Genomic DNA, 20,423 nt, shown 5'->3' with positions numbered 1-20,423 from the left:
GGCTGGACAGAGTAAGAAGGGAAGTGGACAGGAGGAGACAGCAAGCAGTGAGAGCCCGAGAAGAAGGTGATGGCCGCAGTAGAAGACACCTCGCACACTTGGCATCATTTTCCCCTGCTGCTGGACCACAACCACAGACTCAGAGGGGCGACTTGGCAGCTCTAGGCAGAAGTCTGAAATGAGCTGGCATGGCTGCCTTCCTCCCAGAAGCTCCGGACGTGCATCTCTGCCTCTTGGGCTTCTCCAGGCTGTCTGTATTCCTTGGCCCAGGGCCCTTTCTTTGCATCCCTATAATTTCTGCTTCTCTCGTCATTTCTCCTTCTCAGATTCCTTCTGTCTCCTCTCATGTAGACCCTTGATTTTACACTGGGTCCTTTGGGTAAATCAAGAAAACTCCTCTCTGCCAAGTCCCCTTTAGCATGTAAGGTCACATGTTCACAAGCTCCTGGATTCAGATACAGCAGCTCTGTGAGCCTTGGATTCTGCCTCCTGTACACTGTATTCCTGGAGACTGAATAGGAGAAGGAGGTGATCCATTATTATTTACTTTTTTACAGGCAATATTTAGTTCTTCCTTACTTTTAGCCAGTGGATCAACTAGAAATGGTAACAAGCTAAGTAGAGCACTCTTCTGACTTCTGTGAGTCCATCTAGCAAACTCCATGCTGGACACCAATCATGATACTGCAACAGTGTCCACTTTATGCTTTGAATATACACCTTGCTGCTCTAATACTACAATTTATTTTTTAAATGGACATTGTTTCTTTCTCTTCCTCTCTCCCTGTTCCTTCCTAATCTCTCTCTCCATCCCTAACATCAAGGGAAACAGGATTACCTTTCTTCCCATCCTGGGCAGAGTTATCTGTCCGCAGTAGACACCCACCATAGGAACAAAGTCATCTAGGCTTTGGGGATGGCACCAGAAGATCTCAGAAATGACTATCTCCCAAATTAACAAGTGAATTACGACTCTAGACATCTAGACAGAACCTGTGGAATGTAGCCTTTGGGTCACCTCTTTAAACGCCCCCTGTTCCTGCTGATGGGGAGAACTGCAGCCTTTGGGACAGGAGTACCTTGTGTTTCTCTTCTGATAACAAAGCAATAAACCTTCTTTCTCCTTTTTTTTTTTCAAAACCGTGTCCACGTTATTGGATTGGCATCAGGGACAATGAGCTTTCACCAACAATATTATTTTTTCTAATACTATTTCTAATACCAAATTTGGGGGGGTCGTCTATCCCAATTCTCCAATACCAACTGGGTATACAACAATCCAATTAAATTCTAATACTAACTCCCAAAGTTAGTACAAACCCCAGAAGCTAAGGGCTCAGTTGTACCAAACTGTCCTCACTTCAGATAACAACCACAAATCCCAAGGGCAACTGATACTTCTGACTAACTTATGGAAACCAATTGGGGGTTTCCATAAGCCCCTCCTCAGATTCATTAATTCACTATAACTCTTAGAATTCAGGAAAACCCTTTACTTGCTTTTATAGCTGTATTATAAAGAAACAGATTCATAGGGCAAGGGATGCGGCACTCCCCTGACTTCTCCAGCACATCAATGTGTTTCCCGACTTGGAAGCTCTCTGAATCCCACTGTTTTTAACATAGGTTTCTTACACAGGCCTGACTAATTAGATCATTGGTCACTGGTGACTGAACTCAAATCTCTGGCCCCTCGCTATAACCCAGTGGTTGAGAGCAAGGATGCTAGAATTTCTAACCCTCTGATCCCACAATTGTTTTCCTAACTAGAAATCTCCATCCTGAAGTCAGCTGGCGGCCATACCTTATATCATCTCTATCAAAGAGAAGGCCTTCTCACCATTCAGGAAATTTTCAGGGTTTTTAGGACTCTTTGCTTTGATGGTAGGACAAAGTTTGAGAGGTAGAAGCTTTGGGAGGTCCCTAATACATTTTTTAATCATACTATCATATCTCAATCTCTATCTCATGATATATGCAAAAATCAACTTATCACATCCTCAATGTAAAATATAAAACCTACGGAAGTACTAGAAGAGAACACAGAGAAAATTTTTCTGAGTTTGAGATAGACTAACATTCCTTAATTCATAAGAAAGTTATCAATCACAAAGAAAAAGAATTGATAAGAAAGTCTCCAAATGAAAAATCTTTGTTCTTAAACTATAAAGAAAAGGGCAAGCCAATCAGCAGGAAGAAAAATCTGCACACATTCTATAAAAGACCTGTGCCAAGAATAATATAAATAACCCTTACAATTCTAGAAGATGCAATAAAGACCTGAACACACAAATCACAAAAAATATATGCAGATGACAAACAGGTACAAAAAAAGATGCTCAAAATTCACATCATTAGATAAATGCAAATTGGATCCACAGTGACATCTGACTACATATCTATTAGGAGGCTCACAATTAAAAAGACTGATAATATAAAGTGTGGGAATACATGTGGAACTCCTAGACCTCTATACACTGCTGATGAAAATGAAAAATTATACAGAAAAGAGCTAGAAGTTTCTTGGGTTTCATTTGTTTGGGTTTTTGGTGTTAGGGATCAAACCCAGGGCCTTGTTCACAGTTGCCATTTTCCTACAAAATTAAACACACGGTTAAGATAAAACTGAGTCAGTCCACTCCTATTTACCCAAGAGAAATAAAAACACACAATCACAAAAAGATTTGTACACGAATGGTCACGGAAGCTGGAACAGTTTGAATACTGAAAGCTCCCCGAAGGTCCATGTGTTAAAGAATGGTCCCCAGGGTAGCAGTATTGGTAGAGGGTAGTTTGAGAGTTAGAGGATTTGGGAGGTCCCTAATCCAACTGAGGCCTCCTCTAGAAAGGAACCTTGGACCTTTCTCTCCTTTTCCTTGGCTCTCTGGCTCCTGATGTGCGTGGTTTTGCTCCTCCATACACTCTCTCTATGATATGCTACCCAAATCAATGGGGCTAATAGATCATGGACTGGAACCTGCAAAACTATGGGTCAAAATAACCTTTTTTCCTCTTTTTAAGTTAACTCAAGTATTTTGTTATAGTAAATAAAAGCTAACACAGAAGTAATGAAGACAAAAGACAAAAAATGGAAACTATCAACAACTATCAAGTGGTGAACAGAAGGAAAAAAAAAAGCAGCTCATACAATGGACTACTCAGCATATAAAATAAATATTCAGCAAGGAAATAAAAAGCACACTCAGCAAATAAATGAAACTGCTGAAACATAAAACATGGGTGAAGTTCAAAGCATTATTACACTAAGTGAAAGAGGCCAAACACAAAAGACCACCTAGAATATGAGTTCATTTATAAGAAATTCTAGAAAAGACGAAAGTACAGCAGCAGCACAAAGACCTAGATTTTAATAAGAGTTCAGAGTAAGGGAAAGGGACTGAAAGCTTTTAAAGTTATAAACATGATCTTTATAATGAGTGTAATCTTGGTTCAAACATTGGTCAAGACTCATTAATACCCTTAAAAATGATAAATTTCATTGCAAGTAAGTTATATCTCAATAATTTTTAATCATATACAACAATAAAAACTCTATGCTGACATACTGAACTAACATATATTCATGGTGTATGTCCCTTTTACATTACTTATCAAACTCTCAAAGTGACTACTAGGCAAACATATAACAATTAAGAATCTGAAACAATATTTAACAGATCACAGGCTCCTACATAACTATTCCTGTCATGACATCTGTATTCATTTAAACAATACACAAGTATTCAATAATGCATGTTGACAATATTAGTGAGAAGTCTTTAGTCATAACACAATTTACTAGAATTCAAAAGCAGAAGCAAAATGACCTTTACTTTATTTGAGAGGGGAAAAAAAGCCCACACTGATATAATTCAGTGAAACACTCAATTTAGAGTTCTAAATACAGTAATCAATTACCAAGAATTATTTATCAGCTATTTGAGGAATTTCAAACAAAAAAAACCTCTCAATCTCAGTAATTTCTCATAAAATTTCATTTTAAATGTTATGGTAAAAACAATGCACATGCACTCTGATAGGAAGTATTAGAAGAGTTGAACAAAAATAAACAGATGACTGTGATTACAGTTTCCATCTAAGGCAATAGCATAAGCAAAAGAATTCTCCCCTAATTTCATTATAGGTAAAATACATTAAAATTTTGAGTGTCTAAACATTTCAAAGTGACAATTATTTTATCTTTTGTGTACATAAAAAATAAAGTAAACTTTTTTAAAGTGAATAAATAAATAATTTCTACAACATACAGGGGCAGCAACACACATTCAAGTCAATCTCTCATCATTATGTAGCCAATGCTTCACAAGAAGGTTGACTATCAAAATGCTATTTCTCAATATCTGAGAGAAGTAAAGGCAGGCCATGAACCCAGAAGCAGTCTTCTAATCTACAAGTAGGTATACAAAAGTGATTCCCAAGCCACAGGGCCACTAAGATAGGTAAGTGCGTAAAATTTTAATTGCAAAAATTTCTTTAAAAAGAAGTCTTCATACTTCTTTTATTTTAGATTGAAAACACATAAAGGAAACTGACAGGCAGCGCCAAGGGGGATGACTCTGCAGCAGAGTGCTTGCCCTGCCTTTGGAATCAAGAGAAGTAACTAAGCTAAGGGTCTTTAATCAGGTCCTTCACCTCACAGAGATTCTACAAACTGAAATTCTACAACTTGAAAGGATCAGAATTGTTCTTTGACATTTCTTTTCAGTCTAAAATTCTGCCTCTCAAATTTTTAATAATAATTCTGGAACTCAGCTGATGTTACAATTTAAGTTATCAAAACAGAAAAATAGATGAACATACTTTATAATTTTTTGAAGTTATTACTTTATATGTAGTTGCCTAACATAATTTGTTAATATAATTTATCATTTCAGAAACGTTTCAAGAAAATGAAATACCACCCTAAATCATGATTTTATTTATAGACATTTCACACAATTAGAGTAACAATGGGCATAACATTCTGTATACAACTGTCTACTCTTAGGTGTTTTCCACACCATCATACATAGCCTTTATATGTATTGCTTTAAAGAGTTGCTTAACATTCCGATAAGTGCATGTCTATATTCATCCATAGACATATATATTAACACAATAAAATACTAAAGGATAAAAATTATTAAATTATTATTCTTAGGAAAATAATGGAGATTTCTCAGTATAATTTTCTATACATTTTGATCTAATGGTTTTTTAATGTAAAATTTGATTAAAAATTAAAAATGTAAGTAAAATATAGTTATGAATTCTAAATAAATGGAAATTAGAATTAAATTAAATGGAAATTAGAAATCATGTGATCCAACCTCCAATACAACGCAGGAATCTTATCTATTTTCCTACCATTTTAGGAAAAGGATATAGGGAAATGAATCTAGTCAGCAATCAAAACACTATCAGTGAAAAGAAAAGTGGTCTGTGACTACTCAAAGAAGCTACTTAAAACTCATCCCAACAACACTACAACAGCATCAGCAAATCAATGCTTTATTTAAAGGATTAGGTGTTAGGTTCTGAGAAGACAAAAGATGATTCTCAAAGAATGAGAGCAGCTCATATGCTCAAGAAATGTGAGGCAACCCGGGTGCAGTGGCGCACACCTGTAATCCCAGAGGCTCAGGAGGCTGAGATGGGAGGATGCCAAGTTCAAAGCTAGCCTCAGCAACTTACAGAGGCCCTAAGCAACTTAGTGAGACCCTGTCTCTAAATAAAATACAAGAAAGGACTAGGAGTGTGGCTCAGTGGCTAAGCACCCCCTGAGTTCAATTCCCAATACTAAAAAAAGAAATGTGAGGCACAACTACTTCACACACTTTAGGTTTTTAGAAATGAACAAGGTACCACTGGAATGCTGATGTATACAGAAATCTTTGTGAAAGCCAAGAGGGAAGAGGGAAAATGAGTGACTTTGTGGGGACAGGGAAGGTTATTCTTCTTCCACAAGAATAACCAATAAATTAATATACAGTTTCTGAGGATGTTGTAGTCAAGAGACTATTACTGCTACTTCAGAAAAGAAATTACAGATTTTATAATGTGAAAGATTGAATTCTTCAACAATAACAAATAAATGCAGCCTGATTAAAATTAAGATATTTATGACAAATATAGGCTATGATGAGTTTAAATACTCTTTTAATGGTAAAGAGACTTTATTTACCAGGAACTATATTTCATGCACACAAATATATACAGACAGACCCCAGTGGCCTACCTATTTCAAGTACATGTAAGAGAAGAAAACCTTTCAGAGAAATCTGATCGAATGGTTCAATTAGATACACTAACTAAAATAAATGACTTGGCCCAATTTTTCTACAAATCGAACACTGATTTGGGGCAGAATATAGTAAAAAATGTCATAAGTTAAAATATGAAAGATGACCCTGATCATGTAAAAATTTAAAAGTACATAAAGCAAAGATAGTAGATGGGATGGTACTCAAAAGCTCCTACTCAACTGATAAACAGCATCTGGTACATTATTTAATGTGCCCTTTGGGGGGAAAGGGCAACCTCTAACAGTTTCAAACTGTACTGAAGTATTAAGCCTTTTTCAAGCAATATTACTAATGTAGAGATGAAGAACAAATGAGTTACCAAGACCAAGAAATAGATTTTAAAAATTCTTAAATTCTACCAGTAATTACACTGTGATAATTACAAATCTATTACCAACAGAAAGAGAACAGTTATATGAATGTTAACACTTCTATTTTTTTCTTCTTCTTCTTTCTTTGGTACCAGGGATTGAACCCAGGGGCATTTAACCACTAAGCTACATCCCCATCCTTTTTTAAGTTTTACTTTGAGACAGGGTCTCAATAAATTGCTGAGGCTGTCTTTGAACATGCATCCACTGCCTCAGCCTCCCAAGCTGCTAGGATTACAGGGGTGCACCACTATATCCGACAACACTTATTTTTATTTTTTTAGGTGCTGTTCTTTCCTCACAATATCACCATTACTCCTCAGAGATTCATGTATATTCATATATTTGAGCCTGCCTTAAAACTTAACACTATATCTTTTATTTGAGGCTGCATTAAAAATCCTAACACTACAACTTTCTAATAAGCTACCCTGCAGCCCCTAAAGAACCTCACAGCCACCAGTCATAGTATGAGAGCCTTTTACTTCAAAACCATGTTAACCCTGTCCTAAAAGTTACACATATAAGAATCCTAATTCTCTTGGTCTAAATTCCTCACACTGCTCAAGAAAAAGAATTGAAAATAAATGTAAAACCTTTATAAGAAACATACAGCTATCACTTATTGGATACAGTTGGCTCTCTGTATCCATGGATTTCATCCTCAGATTCAACCAATCACAGACAGAAAATACTTGCGGGGGGGGGCGGGGGGGATTCATAAGTACTGAACATGTACAGATTTGTATCCTTGTTATTATTCCTTAAGCAATATAGTATTACAACTATTTACATAGCATTTACATTGTATTCAGCATTGTGAAGAGCGGTGACAAGTAGATGGGAGAGCAGTGTCTGAAATTGGGGTCCCTGATGTCTTCATGGCTGTGGCATGCTTAGTGCCTAGGAAAGTTAATCTGCAAAGGTGCAAGATGCCTACTTGCTATGGTAACGCATTCCATGAGGAAGCTCTGTGCAAGAGTCTTATCAGTCTAGACCTTGATCTCAGGCACCCAGTTCCTGGGACAACCACAATGTTTCACCAGCTCTGCTGCTCCTGAACCTGCCTGCATTAACAGTAATTTTAGACAATGGACTTTCTTGAGGGACACACAAACCTCCTAAGGTTGCACATTGCAAATTTAGAATGTAACTGAGGAATAAGCTGCATAAAGTTGCTAACTTTCATGAATACAAAGAATAATGCTTGCAAAGAATATCTTGAATCTGAATGAGCCATATATAATAAAGATTGCTAGCATGATTCTTTAGACCTGCTTCTCCTTCAGAGAGCAGTGCTCCACCCAATCCCAGCTGTTATCTTCAAAAATCTGCATATTTGAGTCTTTATTTTTCTAATCTCCCATCACCCCTTGCCGGAACTGCTAGTTTGGCCACACTGGTTGCAGCAGGGTAACATAAGTAATACAGAGATGATTTAAAGTATATGGAAAGATGTGGGTAGGTTATGCAAACACCACACCATTTTACATAAGGGACTTGAGCACCTGCTGATCTGTGTACTCATGGAAATTGGGAGCACGGAGGGAATTGAGGGCGAAGGTTCAGGGAGTCCTGAAACCAATCCCCTAAGGGTAGAAAGGGACAAATATAGTGCACTGTGCTTTCTCTACACTGTCACATCAAAGTCTCCACCAACCCTACTAGGCAGATAGCACTAACTTTGACAAATGTGAAAACAGAAGCCTGAATGCCTAACATCATCACCCAAGCATCTGAGGACAGTAATTCTATGTTCTTCGATGAAACAAATGGAGTTAAAGCAATCCTTTTTTAGGTATGCTACATTACATTATAACAAAACAATAAAACCTTACCACAGCCAAAACTTTTGCGATGAATATTCCTTAATACTTTAAAATTCTATGTTTTACAGTGGAAGCTATAGATTAAAACCTAAAAATACTGAGTAACTAAAGAATACAGGCCATAATTAGGCACCTCTAAAAACATCTGTCTACAAATATACCCTCATGTTCTAAGAACTGTTCCAAATATAGAATTCTAAGCACTCAATAAAAATTTGTTCAATGAATAAAACACTGCACTGACTTAAATGTCTGATTACTTCAAGAAAATTACCCTATTTATATTTTTGTTGAAATAAAATAGTTTTATGCTTCAATCAACTTCTGTCTCTATTTGATTATTAGTAAATAAATAAATTAATAATAATGATGCTGCATGTTATCAGCTTTTTTATTTTGATCACACACATTTTTCACTTGTTGAAACAGATTCATTTAATATCTTGGCTTAGAAATACTAGGAAATAGGGAAAATGCAAAATAACTTGATGTTTAGTTTTGAGAAATGCAACACAAACACAAAAATGTATATATGAATTAGTTATCTTTTGCTACCGCAGATAGCACAGACACATCCAGCCCCCACCTGGATACTACCATAAACACCCATCTTCAAAGCAAATTATCTATACTTGGCACTCTGAGATGAGGCAGCAACTGCCAGTCAATTCGCGCATCTTCTGAACAACTAACATACAGGGAATAATGTTTTGTTGGACACCTAATTTTTTCTTCCCAATTGATGTTTCATAAATATGATTTATGTATGCACCACAAGCAAATTTTAATGACTCAAAATATTTTTTTGGTAAATACAGAATTTACCAAGCCCACATGTTGCAAAAGATTCTAATGCTGACAGAGTAAACATGTTATTTTTCTCATGAAAAACAGACCAAGTTGCTGCCAGTAATGAAGTTTAAACCAAACCACAGAACATTTGAAGGAACAATGGGCCACTACTGAGGACACACTAACTCTTAAATATAATTTCACAATAAAAGTCATTTACATACCAGCACAGAATATCCCTGGAACTTCACTCCTGATTATTATAGTCTGAACTTTATTATCAGATTTTAAGGCATCCACAGCTTTTGATAACTAAACCAAAATAGGAAGAACAGGAAAGAAAAAGAAAAAAAGATAATTTTCAGATTGATATCAATACTATATCTTAAAATTAGAAACAAACAGTTTAATCTTTACACTCACCATTTTTATAAGATTTTTACTAAGTGAATTTTTGCCATAAGCTCTGTTTATTCCAAGCACCACAATTCCTGGTTAAGTGAAGGGGGGGGAAAGCATAACACTTGAGTTAGTGAGATTTTCAGAGAACACAGACTCTAGTACACCTAGCTACCTTGGGACTTAACAAACCTACCATCTCCGTAAGGTTCCTGCAAGACTTTATTCATCTTTATTTTCATATTTAGTTTCCTTTATAAGATAAACAGTTTTTTTTATTTTCTGGATTTATTGAGGTATAATTGACAAATAAAGTGATATATATTTAAAATATACAACCAGATGTTTGGATATGTGTATACATGAAATGCTTGCCCTTGTTAAGCTAATTAGCATAGTCATCAACTTATGCCTTTTTTAAATTTATTTTTACATTACAATTCTTAATACACCATTATACCATAATTTATCATATCTCTGATTATATATGTTGATACCAAATTCACATCTTCATACATGTATTTTGTATAACTATCATAGTTTTAAAAAACTGTTTATCTTGTATCTCATCATTATATAAGATAAATATTTTTTTAAAAAAACTATGATAGTTAAAGAACTTATAAAATCAAACTATAGCTTAATGTTCATTACTTTTAGGGAAGAACTTCATGACCCTTCAATTTATCTCTGTAAGCATCATCAAGATAAAATGTAACATTTTACTAAATTTTAAATCACTAAATCAGACACACTAGAGAAAGTTACTTATTAGTGAACAATTGGATTATAAGACAGTACTTAAAATGTGGCTTCATCACTTCAAGCATACAGTACACAGAAATAACAGCTAACAAAACCTTGTCACATATAAAAATTACCTGATCTGTTTTTCTGCTGATATACCAGTTAACAGCTCACTAATGCTTTTTGTTATAATTCTCTTTATTTCAACCCCAGGCTTTTCTCATGACTTCTGTCCCACACACTAAACCTGAGGGTATTTCTATTTTAAAAACCTATGAGCAATTCAAATTCAATCTGTATAAAACAGAGATCATCATCTTATAAAAATGGAGATCTCCCTCCTAACTCTTCTAATTCTATCAAAGACTATCACCTAAATACAGTCCCCCACTCCAACTGCAGCAGATCAATTTTCGAAAAGCAATTCTTACGCATAGAATTCATCTCTCCTTAAAATTTTTTAATAATTTATTTCAAACTACATGAATTCAAAGACCATAAATGGATAATCAAAATCTTATGCAACCTGTACTCAGCTTTCTTGTCTCCTGGGTAAGCACAAACTTGCACTATATATCAGCCCTTCTACTGGGCTGAATAGGGTCCTTAGTTTTAACTGAGTAAAATGAAGACAATGAAATGTACACATGTCTGTTCAAGAAACTGCAAAGCTGTTGTTTTAAGAATTCCAAATGATCTCAGTTGATGGAGAAAAACAGGAGAACTGATATCTACAACAGGCTGTATGTTAAATACTGTGTGACCCTGAATAGGTCTCAATAGGAATGACAATGGCTCCACTAACTGAGCACATTAGTATGCACCCGGCACTGCTCCAGTGCCTTATCCCTGCTAATTCACATAATCCTCACAATCCAAAAGGTAGGCACTACTTTTATTCTCAGTTAACAGATAAGGAAAGACTTGAAGAGGTTAAGAACCTTTAGCCAGTAAGGAGCAATCAAACTCCACACTTCAATGAGTATGGTTCACCATTCAAGCTTCAGTTTAGTAGCTAACTGTGAATGAGATGTGTTCGTTAAACTATATTGAGTATGCATTTTGGTACTCAGCCCTCAAGGAACTAGAGTCTAGGAGGGAAAGATAAACATTAATATTCAGCAGACTATATAATCAAAATGTTGTATACAAATGTTACTATAGATATGCTATATAGTAACTTATAGCCAGAACTGATATGGTCTGGAGACAAAGGGAGATGGCTAACAAAAGCTTACCCACTATTTGAGGTGAGCTGAGAAGAATGCATTAAGGTGGGAAGGCCGGAAGATGGCTGAATTCCAGGCAGAGGAAACACAGGAGAAGGCATAAATCAGTCCTGGTCCCATTTTCCCCACAGGAAAAAGCACAAACCAGTAACAGTCCACAGAGAGGAGAATGGAGAAGAGAGTACAAGACTCAAGGTCTTCAATGAGGGACTCAATGTCCCTTCAAGTCCTGCTAAAAATCTGGCCTTTATCCTAAGAACAAGGAGTAACCTCTGGAGCAGATATACACACACCTACACACACACAAAACGAGAAAGGGGATCAGCCAGAAGTGCACAGGATAGAAGCTCAAGGCACACTCTGTAGTCCAGTCAGGAGATGTCAGGTTTGGCTGAGGCTGACAGTAGTAGAAATAAAGGGAACTGAAAGGATTCATGAGCTATTCAAGGTACAATTTAAAATGAGTCACTGATGACTGGACTAAGGATTAACTGAACTGAAGAGAAGTGTTGGGATTCCTGGCTTCAGCAAATGGACAGAAGGAAATAACATTTAATGAATAAAATCTATTAAAAATGACCAATGTGAGATCTGGAGAGGGGTAAAGCTCCTGAGTTCGGTTTTGAATTAAAGGGAAGCTGAAATGTCTTTTAAGGTATGTACTCCAGGGGCAGAAGCTAGGAATGCAGACTCTGAGCTGGGGCTCAGATCCCAGTCTATCACTTACTAGCTATCTGACTTTGGGCAAGTTATTTAACCACTTTGACCCTCAGTTTCTTCATTAAGATATAAATAATTCCAAATGCCAAGGAGAGACATAGTGCGAGGACCAAATGATATGACACACATAAAACTTACAGCACAAGTACCTAATTACTATCTCTCCTTCTAGCACAAACATTTTTGGTGCATTAAGTTACTAATGTTTTATCATAAACTTTGCTAGATACTGCTGATATCATTATTAAAAATTCCATCAAAATGCTTCTACCATAGTTAATTCCAGCAGTTTTTGAACTTACATTATGAAATTGACGTTTTTACCATAATTTATGTTCCCTTTGTTCCATACTATATTTAGAGATTTTTTTTAAAGTATGTTTTAAGGAGCTTGCATTATCTATATACTTTATAATAAAGCAGGACAATAAAGGGAGCCTCCTAAAAATACGTTAACTGAGAATCCCCGGACTATCACTCAATACTGAATATCATATCTCTGACAATATATGGGAAAATAATGTCCTTTTATAATGAGTTTCACCAATTTTCTGAACTAAAGTTGAGTTAACTAAGTTAAATGTTCATTAGCTCTTTTATGAATTACCTATTTTTATTATTTGCCTATTAAATCATTTTCTTCCAGGACATGGTGTAATGTTCTACATTTTTAGGTCTTTCATTCTTTTTGGGGGGACCTGTAGGCTTTCAGGCATAGTTCTAGCACATGTTTTGGAAGGCTACTTGTTCTTGTGAAGGCTTTTATTTCTATTTCAGTTATAATTTCTAATCACATATTATAAGTATATGAAAAGTTTTGTGGTATCATCTTTAGTATTTTCCTAGAAAATTTATGAACAGTTAACAGATTTAATGAGTGATTATCTTCAATCTTCCAAGGACATGAGCAATCATCATCTAGAAATGTTGGCAGTAACATTTTTCTGTTCCAGTGGTGACTTAAATTTCCCATTTCCTTCTCTTACCATTTTACTTTAACTAGAATTACAAAACGAATACAGACGATTTGCAAAGATAACAAGTTTCCTTATTTTATCAACATCTTTAATGAGAATGCTTCTGCCATTTCATCAATTGTTATGCTTGCTACAGGTTTCTTCTACTGTCTTTTAACAAGTTGTAAAAATTTATTTCTAAGTTCACACTTGCTTTAAAAAAGGCCATTCAGGGTGTGACTCTACTTTGTGTACAACCAGAGATATGAAAAATCGTGCTCTATATGTGTAATATAAATTGTAATGAATTCTGCTGTCATATATAACAATTTTTTTTTAAAAAAAAGGTCATTTAGGCCACAATACAAAGAATGGATCAGAAAAAAGCAAGATAAATGGATGGAGTTGGAGAAGATAATGCTAAGTAAAGTTAGCCAATCCCAAAAAAACAAATGCCAAATGTTTTCTCTGATATAAGGAGCTGATTCATAGTAGGATAGGGAGGGGGAACATGGGAGGAACAGACAAACTCTAGATAGGGAAGAGGGGTGGGAGGGGAAGGGGGAGAAGGGGGATGAAATCATGGTGTAATGTGATGGACATCATTATCCAAAGTACATGTATGAAGACACGAATTGGCATGAATATACTTTGCATACAATCAGAGATATGAAAAATTGTGCTCTATATGTGTAATATAAATTGTAAGGCATTCTGCTATCATATATAAGAAAAATTAATTTAAATAGAATAAAGACATACCTTCCCACCCCACCTCCCCCCCCCAAAAAAAAAAGAAAACAAAAACCAAAATGCTTGGGGCCAGAAGACATTTCAAATTTTTTCAGGATTTTAAAATATTTGCATATACATAATGAGATGTCTTCAGGACAGGACCAAAGTCTAATGTATGTTTCACATACACCTTCTATAAGTATTCTGAAGGCAATTTTACACACTATTTTTAGATTGCCTGCATTTTGACTGCCATCTGTCACATGAGGTAGGGCATGGAATTTTCCATTCATAGCAACATGCCCAAAACTCTAAAGGTTACAAATTCTGAAGCATTTCAGATTTCAGGTTTTCAGAGTACAGATGCTCAGTCTGTACTAGCAAACCAATCCAGATCCAAGAACTGTAGACCAAAAGCATAATAGGAGCTTTAGACATCATGATCAGGTGAGATTTATTCCAAGAATGCAAGAGAAGTTCAACATACTATAATCAAAGTAATACACTACATCCATAGAATAAAGAAAAAATTCTTAAAATCATAAGATCATCTTAACTAATGTAGAAAAAGCATATGACAAAGCCTAACTCTCTTGGATGATTATAAAATAATTAAAGCAACAACTAGTAAGAGATAGAAACTTTAACTCAACCTGATAAAGGGCATTTATGAGAAACCACAGCTGACATCACCAGATTCAGCAATGAAAGTGAAAGTCTTTCTCAAAGATAAGGAATGAGAAGAATGCCTATTTTCACCACAGCCACATTAACATTGTACAGGAAGTTCTAGCCAAGTCAATTAGGCGAAAAGGAAAGAAAAGGAAACAGAAAGTAAGTATCATACAAATTTGCAAGAAAGAAGTAATTCCCACTCATAAAGGACATAATCCTATAAAGAGAAAATCAGATCCAAAAAAAGCGCTAATAAAGGAATTCAGGAAAGTTCACATAATTACAGACTGACAATGAACAACCCAAAAATGAAATTAGAAAACACAATTTGCAACAAATCAAAAACAATGAACTTGGAATTCCACTTTGCAGTTCAGCATAAGAAGCCAGAAATTGTCACTCAATTCTAACCAAAAAAAAAAAAAACCTGAAGAAACTGAAAAAACAATAATTTATCGTAGAACTACGAGAAAAGAGAGGCCTACCAGGACTAACTGCTGCCGCCCCCCAAAATTAATGAGACAGAGAATTGTGGCTTGTCTGAGCAGAAGTTCAAAGGTATAAGCCTCAGTGCAGGGGTTGTAGCTCAGTGGCAGAGCACTTGCCTCACATGTGTGAAGCACTGGGTTCGATTCTCAGCACTGTATATAAATAAATGAATAAAACAAAGGTCCATCAACCACTAAAAAATAAAATAAGTATATAAATAATATAAAATAAAAAGGCATAAATCTCCACAAGAACTACTGCTGAGGTATGGAAACTGGAGCAAACTGCTGAAGTTTCATATGGACAAGTATGAGAGAGAAAAACTCCAGAGAAATCCAGTCACCAGCTAAGGAAAGATTGTTTGAGCTTCAGGATAGCACAACAGAAATCACCCAAACTGGAAAACAAAAAGAAAGAAAATGATACCAAATCCAAGAACTGTAGACCAAAAGCAGTAACACACACAATGAGAACTCCAGAAAGAAAAAGAGAGAAAAGAAAAAACTAACCAAGCTGGGTGCGGTGGCATATACCATTTGAGGCCAGCCTTGGCAAGACCCTGTCTCAAAATAAAAAATAAAAAGGGCTGAAGATGTGGTCCACTTTTTACTGGGTTCCATCCCCAGTGCAAAATATAAATACACATATGCATAAATATACATATAATTACATATATATTTGAAACTATAATGATCAATAATATCAAATTAATGACAGACACTAACCCACTGATTCAGGAAAGGCATAGAAGATCAGGAGGATGAATACCCAAAACACTACATCCCGACACATCATTTTCAAATTCTAGAACATCAAAGACAAAGAAAAAAAATCCTGAAAGAGGTCAGAGAATCAAAATTTCAACTAAAAGGGGCAAAGAAAAAAATTATAGACAACTTATCCTCAGAAATGAGGTAAGCAAGAGGAGATTGGAGTGAAATACAGTCATGCCTATACCATGTGAGAACATTCCAGTCAATGACAGATCACATAAACAACAGTGGTTCCACAGATTATAACTAATTTAAACTTTCCTATCAGCTAGTGATGTCAAATCCATCCCAGTACTGCAGCACAATACATAACTCACATATTTCTGATGATTTTGACATAAACAAATCTACTGTGCCACTGGTCATATGAAAGTATAGCACATATAATTATGTATAGCAAATAAATTCTTGATAATAGTAATAAATGACTGCTACTGGTCTATGTATTTACTATGCTATTTCTTCAATCATTATTTTAGAGTGCACTCCTTCTACTAGCACACTATGTTACAATGGCAGTAACCACATATATCACACGTTTAACACATCTCATGATTTCCATCATTTTTTCTCATGCTTAATTTAATCTCAAATTATTTTGTTCATCATGGCCCTAGGAGCTACAAGCAAAACACACACACACACACACACACACACACACACACACACACACACACACAATACATCCTATATAAACAGCAGGCTATGTAGGCTATAACATCAACGTTTATGTACACTGTATGATGTTCACACAATGACAAAATTACCTAATGACATAGTTCTCAAAATGTGTGCCCCATTAAGCAACATATGACTATAGTTAAAGTGTTGAGAGGGGGGGAAAAACCTCCAACTTAGAATTCTTAAAACTGTAAAAATATCCTTTGAAAGCAAAACAGAAGTAAGCCTTTCTCAGATTAAAAGAGAAAAAAAGAAGTTGAGGAAATATATTGCCAGTAGATCTGCCTGCAAAAATTAGTAGAAGAAATTATTTATACAAGAAGTAAAATCAAGAACCAACAAATGGGATGGATCAAACTGAAAAACTTCCTCAGAACAAAAAAACAATCAAGAACATAAGAGAGAGCCTACAGAATGGGAGAGAATCTGACACTTCCACCTCAAATATAGCACTAATTTCCGGGATACACAAAAAACTCAAAAACCTAACACCAAAAAACAAACTCAAGCAATAAATGGGCAAAGGAACTGAACAAACACTTCACAGAAGAGATAAAAATGGTCAAAAAATATGTGAAAAAAAAATGTTCAACATCTCTAGCAATTAGAGAAATGCAAATTAAAACTACACTGAGATTCCAAGTCACTCCAATCAGAATGGCAATTATCAAGAATATAAGTAGCGACTCCAACATGTGCGGGCTGAAGAGCGAGCGCGCTCGACTAGGCGTTTGCTGCAGGCCGACTCACCCCGGGATGGCAGGCTGCTGCCTCTACCCAGCGCTTACCTGGCTTGGGACCGAGGTCCTGAGCAGGCGCCTCTGAGCGTCGTGGCCACCGAAGCGTCCAGACCTTCGCCGCTGGGCTCGGCGGACTCATCCCCCCAGGATCGCCATGATGCGAGTAGCAACGGGAACCCGCGCATCCCCCACCTCTCCTTGGCCGGGCAGGGCAGCATCTTTACAGCTCCGCACCGCCGCTGTCCCACACTGGAGTCGCCGAATACCAGCCGCCACCCTACTTTCCACCGCCTACCAGCAGCTGGCTTACTCTCAGTCGGCAGATCCCTACTCGCATCTGGGCGAAGCCTACGCTGCGGCCATCAACCCCCTGCACCAGCCTGCGGACGCCGGCAGCCAACAGCAGGCCTGGCCCGGCCGCCAGAGCCAGGAGGGCGCAGCTCTGCCTTCGCACCTCGGGCGCCCGGCCAGCCTGCTCCCCCACCTCTCCGGGCTGGAGGGAGGTGCCGTGGGCGCCCGCAGGGATGCCTACCGCCGCTCGGACCTGCTGTTGCCCCACGCACACGCCTTGGACGCCGCGGGGCTGGCGGAGAACTCCACGACATGGCTCACCAGATGGAAGAGGTGCAGAACGTTGACGACCCACACTTGCTTGGGCCCGATCAGACTGTAATCCGCAAAGGTCCCATTTCCATGACTAAGAACCCCCTAGGTCTCCCCTGTCAGAAGGAGCTGGTGGGAGCCGTGATGAATCCCAGTGAAGTCTTCTGCTCGGTTCCAGGAAGACGGTCCCTCCTCAGCTCCACGTCCAAATACAAAGTGACGGTGGCTGAAGTGCAGAGGCGATTGTCACCGCCTGAATGTTTAAATGCCTCACTGCTGGGAGGAGTTCTCAGAAGAGCCAAGTCCAAAAATGGAGGCCGATCTTTGCGGGAGAAGTTGGACAAGATTGGGCTGAATCTTCCCGCTGGGAGACGGAAAGCTGCTCATGTGACCCTCTTGACATCCTTGGTGGAAGGCGAAGCTGTTCACTTGGCCCGGGACTTTGCGTACGTCTGTGAAGCCGAGTTTCCTAGCAAGCCGGTGGCTGAATATTTAACCAGGCCTCACCTGGGAGGGCGAAATGAGATGGCGACGAGGAAGAATAAGCTGCTGGCAGCTCAGCAAGTGTGTAAAGAATTCACGGACCTCCTCAATCAGGACCGAAGGCCCATGGCAACAACAGGCCCTCCCTGGTCTTGGAAACGAACATACAGAACTGCTTGTCTCATTTCAGCCTGATTACCCAAGGGTTTGGCAGCCAGGCCATCTGCGCCACTGTGTCTGCGGTGCAGAACTACATCAAAGAAGCCCTGATTGTCATAGACAAATCCTATATGAACCCCGGAGACCAGAGTCCCTCAGATTCTAATAAGACCCTGGAGAAAATGGAGAAGCACGGGAAGTAAAATGGGGGTGAGCAGAGGGCGGGAAGGGAAAGGACTGAGGAATCCTTCTCCACTGGGACAGACCAGGACGCCCCTCCTGCTGGGGGAGGAGCTTCCAACCTCCCCTATCCACCTATTCAAAGGCCTCTGTCACTCGAGGCTTGCAGGATCTTGACCTGCCCTCCTGGATCGCTGTGGCTTCCCCAGCACTTCAGTGTCTGACCTTGGACACAGGATCCCAAGGTGACAAGTACTGGTTTTTGTTTTACTTGTTGAGTGTTCATATTTTGGAACCCCATCCCTTCTTCTTCTGAAAGTGGAACCTTCTCATAAGTTCCCCAGGGCTGACAAGAAGCCATGCGCCTAGCTGTTGAAACATCCGATTGATGCGATTCAGATCAACGATGACTTATTTCCTTCAGTGTTAAGATATGGCTGGTTTTTATGTCCACTAAATATTGTTTTCAAAAATCAGTCTGTATCTACCTTCTATGGTGATCGTGCCCTCCAGGAGGAGGCAGAGGTACCGAGTGCTGGGTGGCCAGTGAGCAGTTGCTGGGTGGTGCAAACCCGGGCTAACAGGGGCCTCTGGTTTGTAGGAAACTTGTAGAAACAATGCCTGCTGATGATTTCATTTTTCTTTTGTCTTTTTTTTAACTTTGAAAGTTAACTCTTTAAGTGGGTGACTCTTTGAAACGACAGGTTCTTGTAAGGTACTGAAGCTTTATTTGCATATTTATTTCAGATCTTGATTTTTGAGTAAACTTGAAAAGGGTGAACACAAGCGTCTGCTGCCGCCTGTCACCCCCAAGTCCCTGTGGAGGCTCTGTACTTTGAGGCACAGTGTGTTCAGTGTACAGATTTTATTTATGCATAATTTAATGGGGTCTGTAAATACTGGTGCACTTCTTACAAGTTTTTGAGAAATAGGATTCGATTTTAATACTAACTTTTAATGGTGGTGGGGTAATCTATAACACTTCTTTAGATTTTATTCATCTGTACACAGGGTATGAAGAATTAAAAAACATACAGGGCTTTGTTCTTGGTTTGGAAGATTCTATTTAATCGGAGCTCTCTGTTCAGAAAGCAGTAACTTGGCATCTCTTTCCTGTGGGGCTTATTCACCCTACAGTGAATGTGTGTTATAGTTGGTGTGGGTGAAATGGAGGTTTAGAATTGAACAACATGCCTGTAAATGTTTCCCCAATCATTGTGTGCATATAATACCTGTATAATAAAAGTACTCTGGATAGAAAAAAAAAGAATATAAGTAAAGGGCTGGGGATGTGGCTCAAGTGGTAGCGCGCTCGCCTGGCATGCATGCGGCCCGGGTTCCATCCTCAGCACCACAAAGATGTTGTGTCCGCCGAAAACTAAAAAATGAATATATTAAAAATTCTCTCTCTCTCTCTCTCTCTCTCTCTCTCTCTCTCTCTCTCTCTCCCTCCCTCCCTCCCTCCCTCTCTTTAAAAAAAAAGAATATAAGTAAAAATAAATGTTGGCAAGGATGTTGGGGAAAAGGTACATTCAAACGTTGCTAGTGGAACTACAA

At 37.9% G+C, this 20,423-nt stretch overlaps 1 protein-coding gene and 1 pseudogene across 1 annotated transcript in view; one reads left to right on the top strand and one right to left on the bottom strand.

Annotated features, from left to right (window-relative positions):
• The window catches only part of LOC144369691 (methylglutaconyl-CoA hydratase, mitochondrial-like), a 63,381-nt gene extending 53,593 nt beyond the window's left edge, over positions 1–9,788 (bottom strand). Inside the window, exons 1-2 of the mRNA XM_078029826.1 lie at positions 9,721–9,788; positions 9,522–9,609 (exon numbers count right to left, since the gene is read on the bottom strand). Coding sequence (XP_077885952.1) covers positions 9,522–9,609; positions 9,721–9,723 — 91 coding nt within the window. The 5' untranslated portion in view covers positions 9,724–9,788. The remainder of the gene's footprint in view (positions 1–9,521; positions 9,610–9,720) is intronic.
• Positions 9,789–14,522: 4,734 nt separating this feature from the next.
• LOC101956733 (transcription factor AP-2 gamma pseudogene) lies at positions 14,523–18,889 on the top strand (annotated as a pseudogene).
• Positions 18,890–20,423: the final 1,534 nt, after the last annotated feature.

The sequence above is a fragment of the Ictidomys tridecemlineatus genome, chromosome 13 (genome assembly GCF_052094955.1).
Source record: "Ictidomys tridecemlineatus isolate mIctTri1 chromosome 13, mIctTri1.hap1, whole genome shotgun sequence".
NCBI classification, from domain to species: domain Eukaryota; kingdom Metazoa; phylum Chordata; class Mammalia; order Rodentia; family Sciuridae; genus Ictidomys; species Ictidomys tridecemlineatus.
The sequence above is the reverse complement of the archived record's forward strand: the minus strand, read 5'-3'. Positions and strand labels throughout refer to the sequence as shown.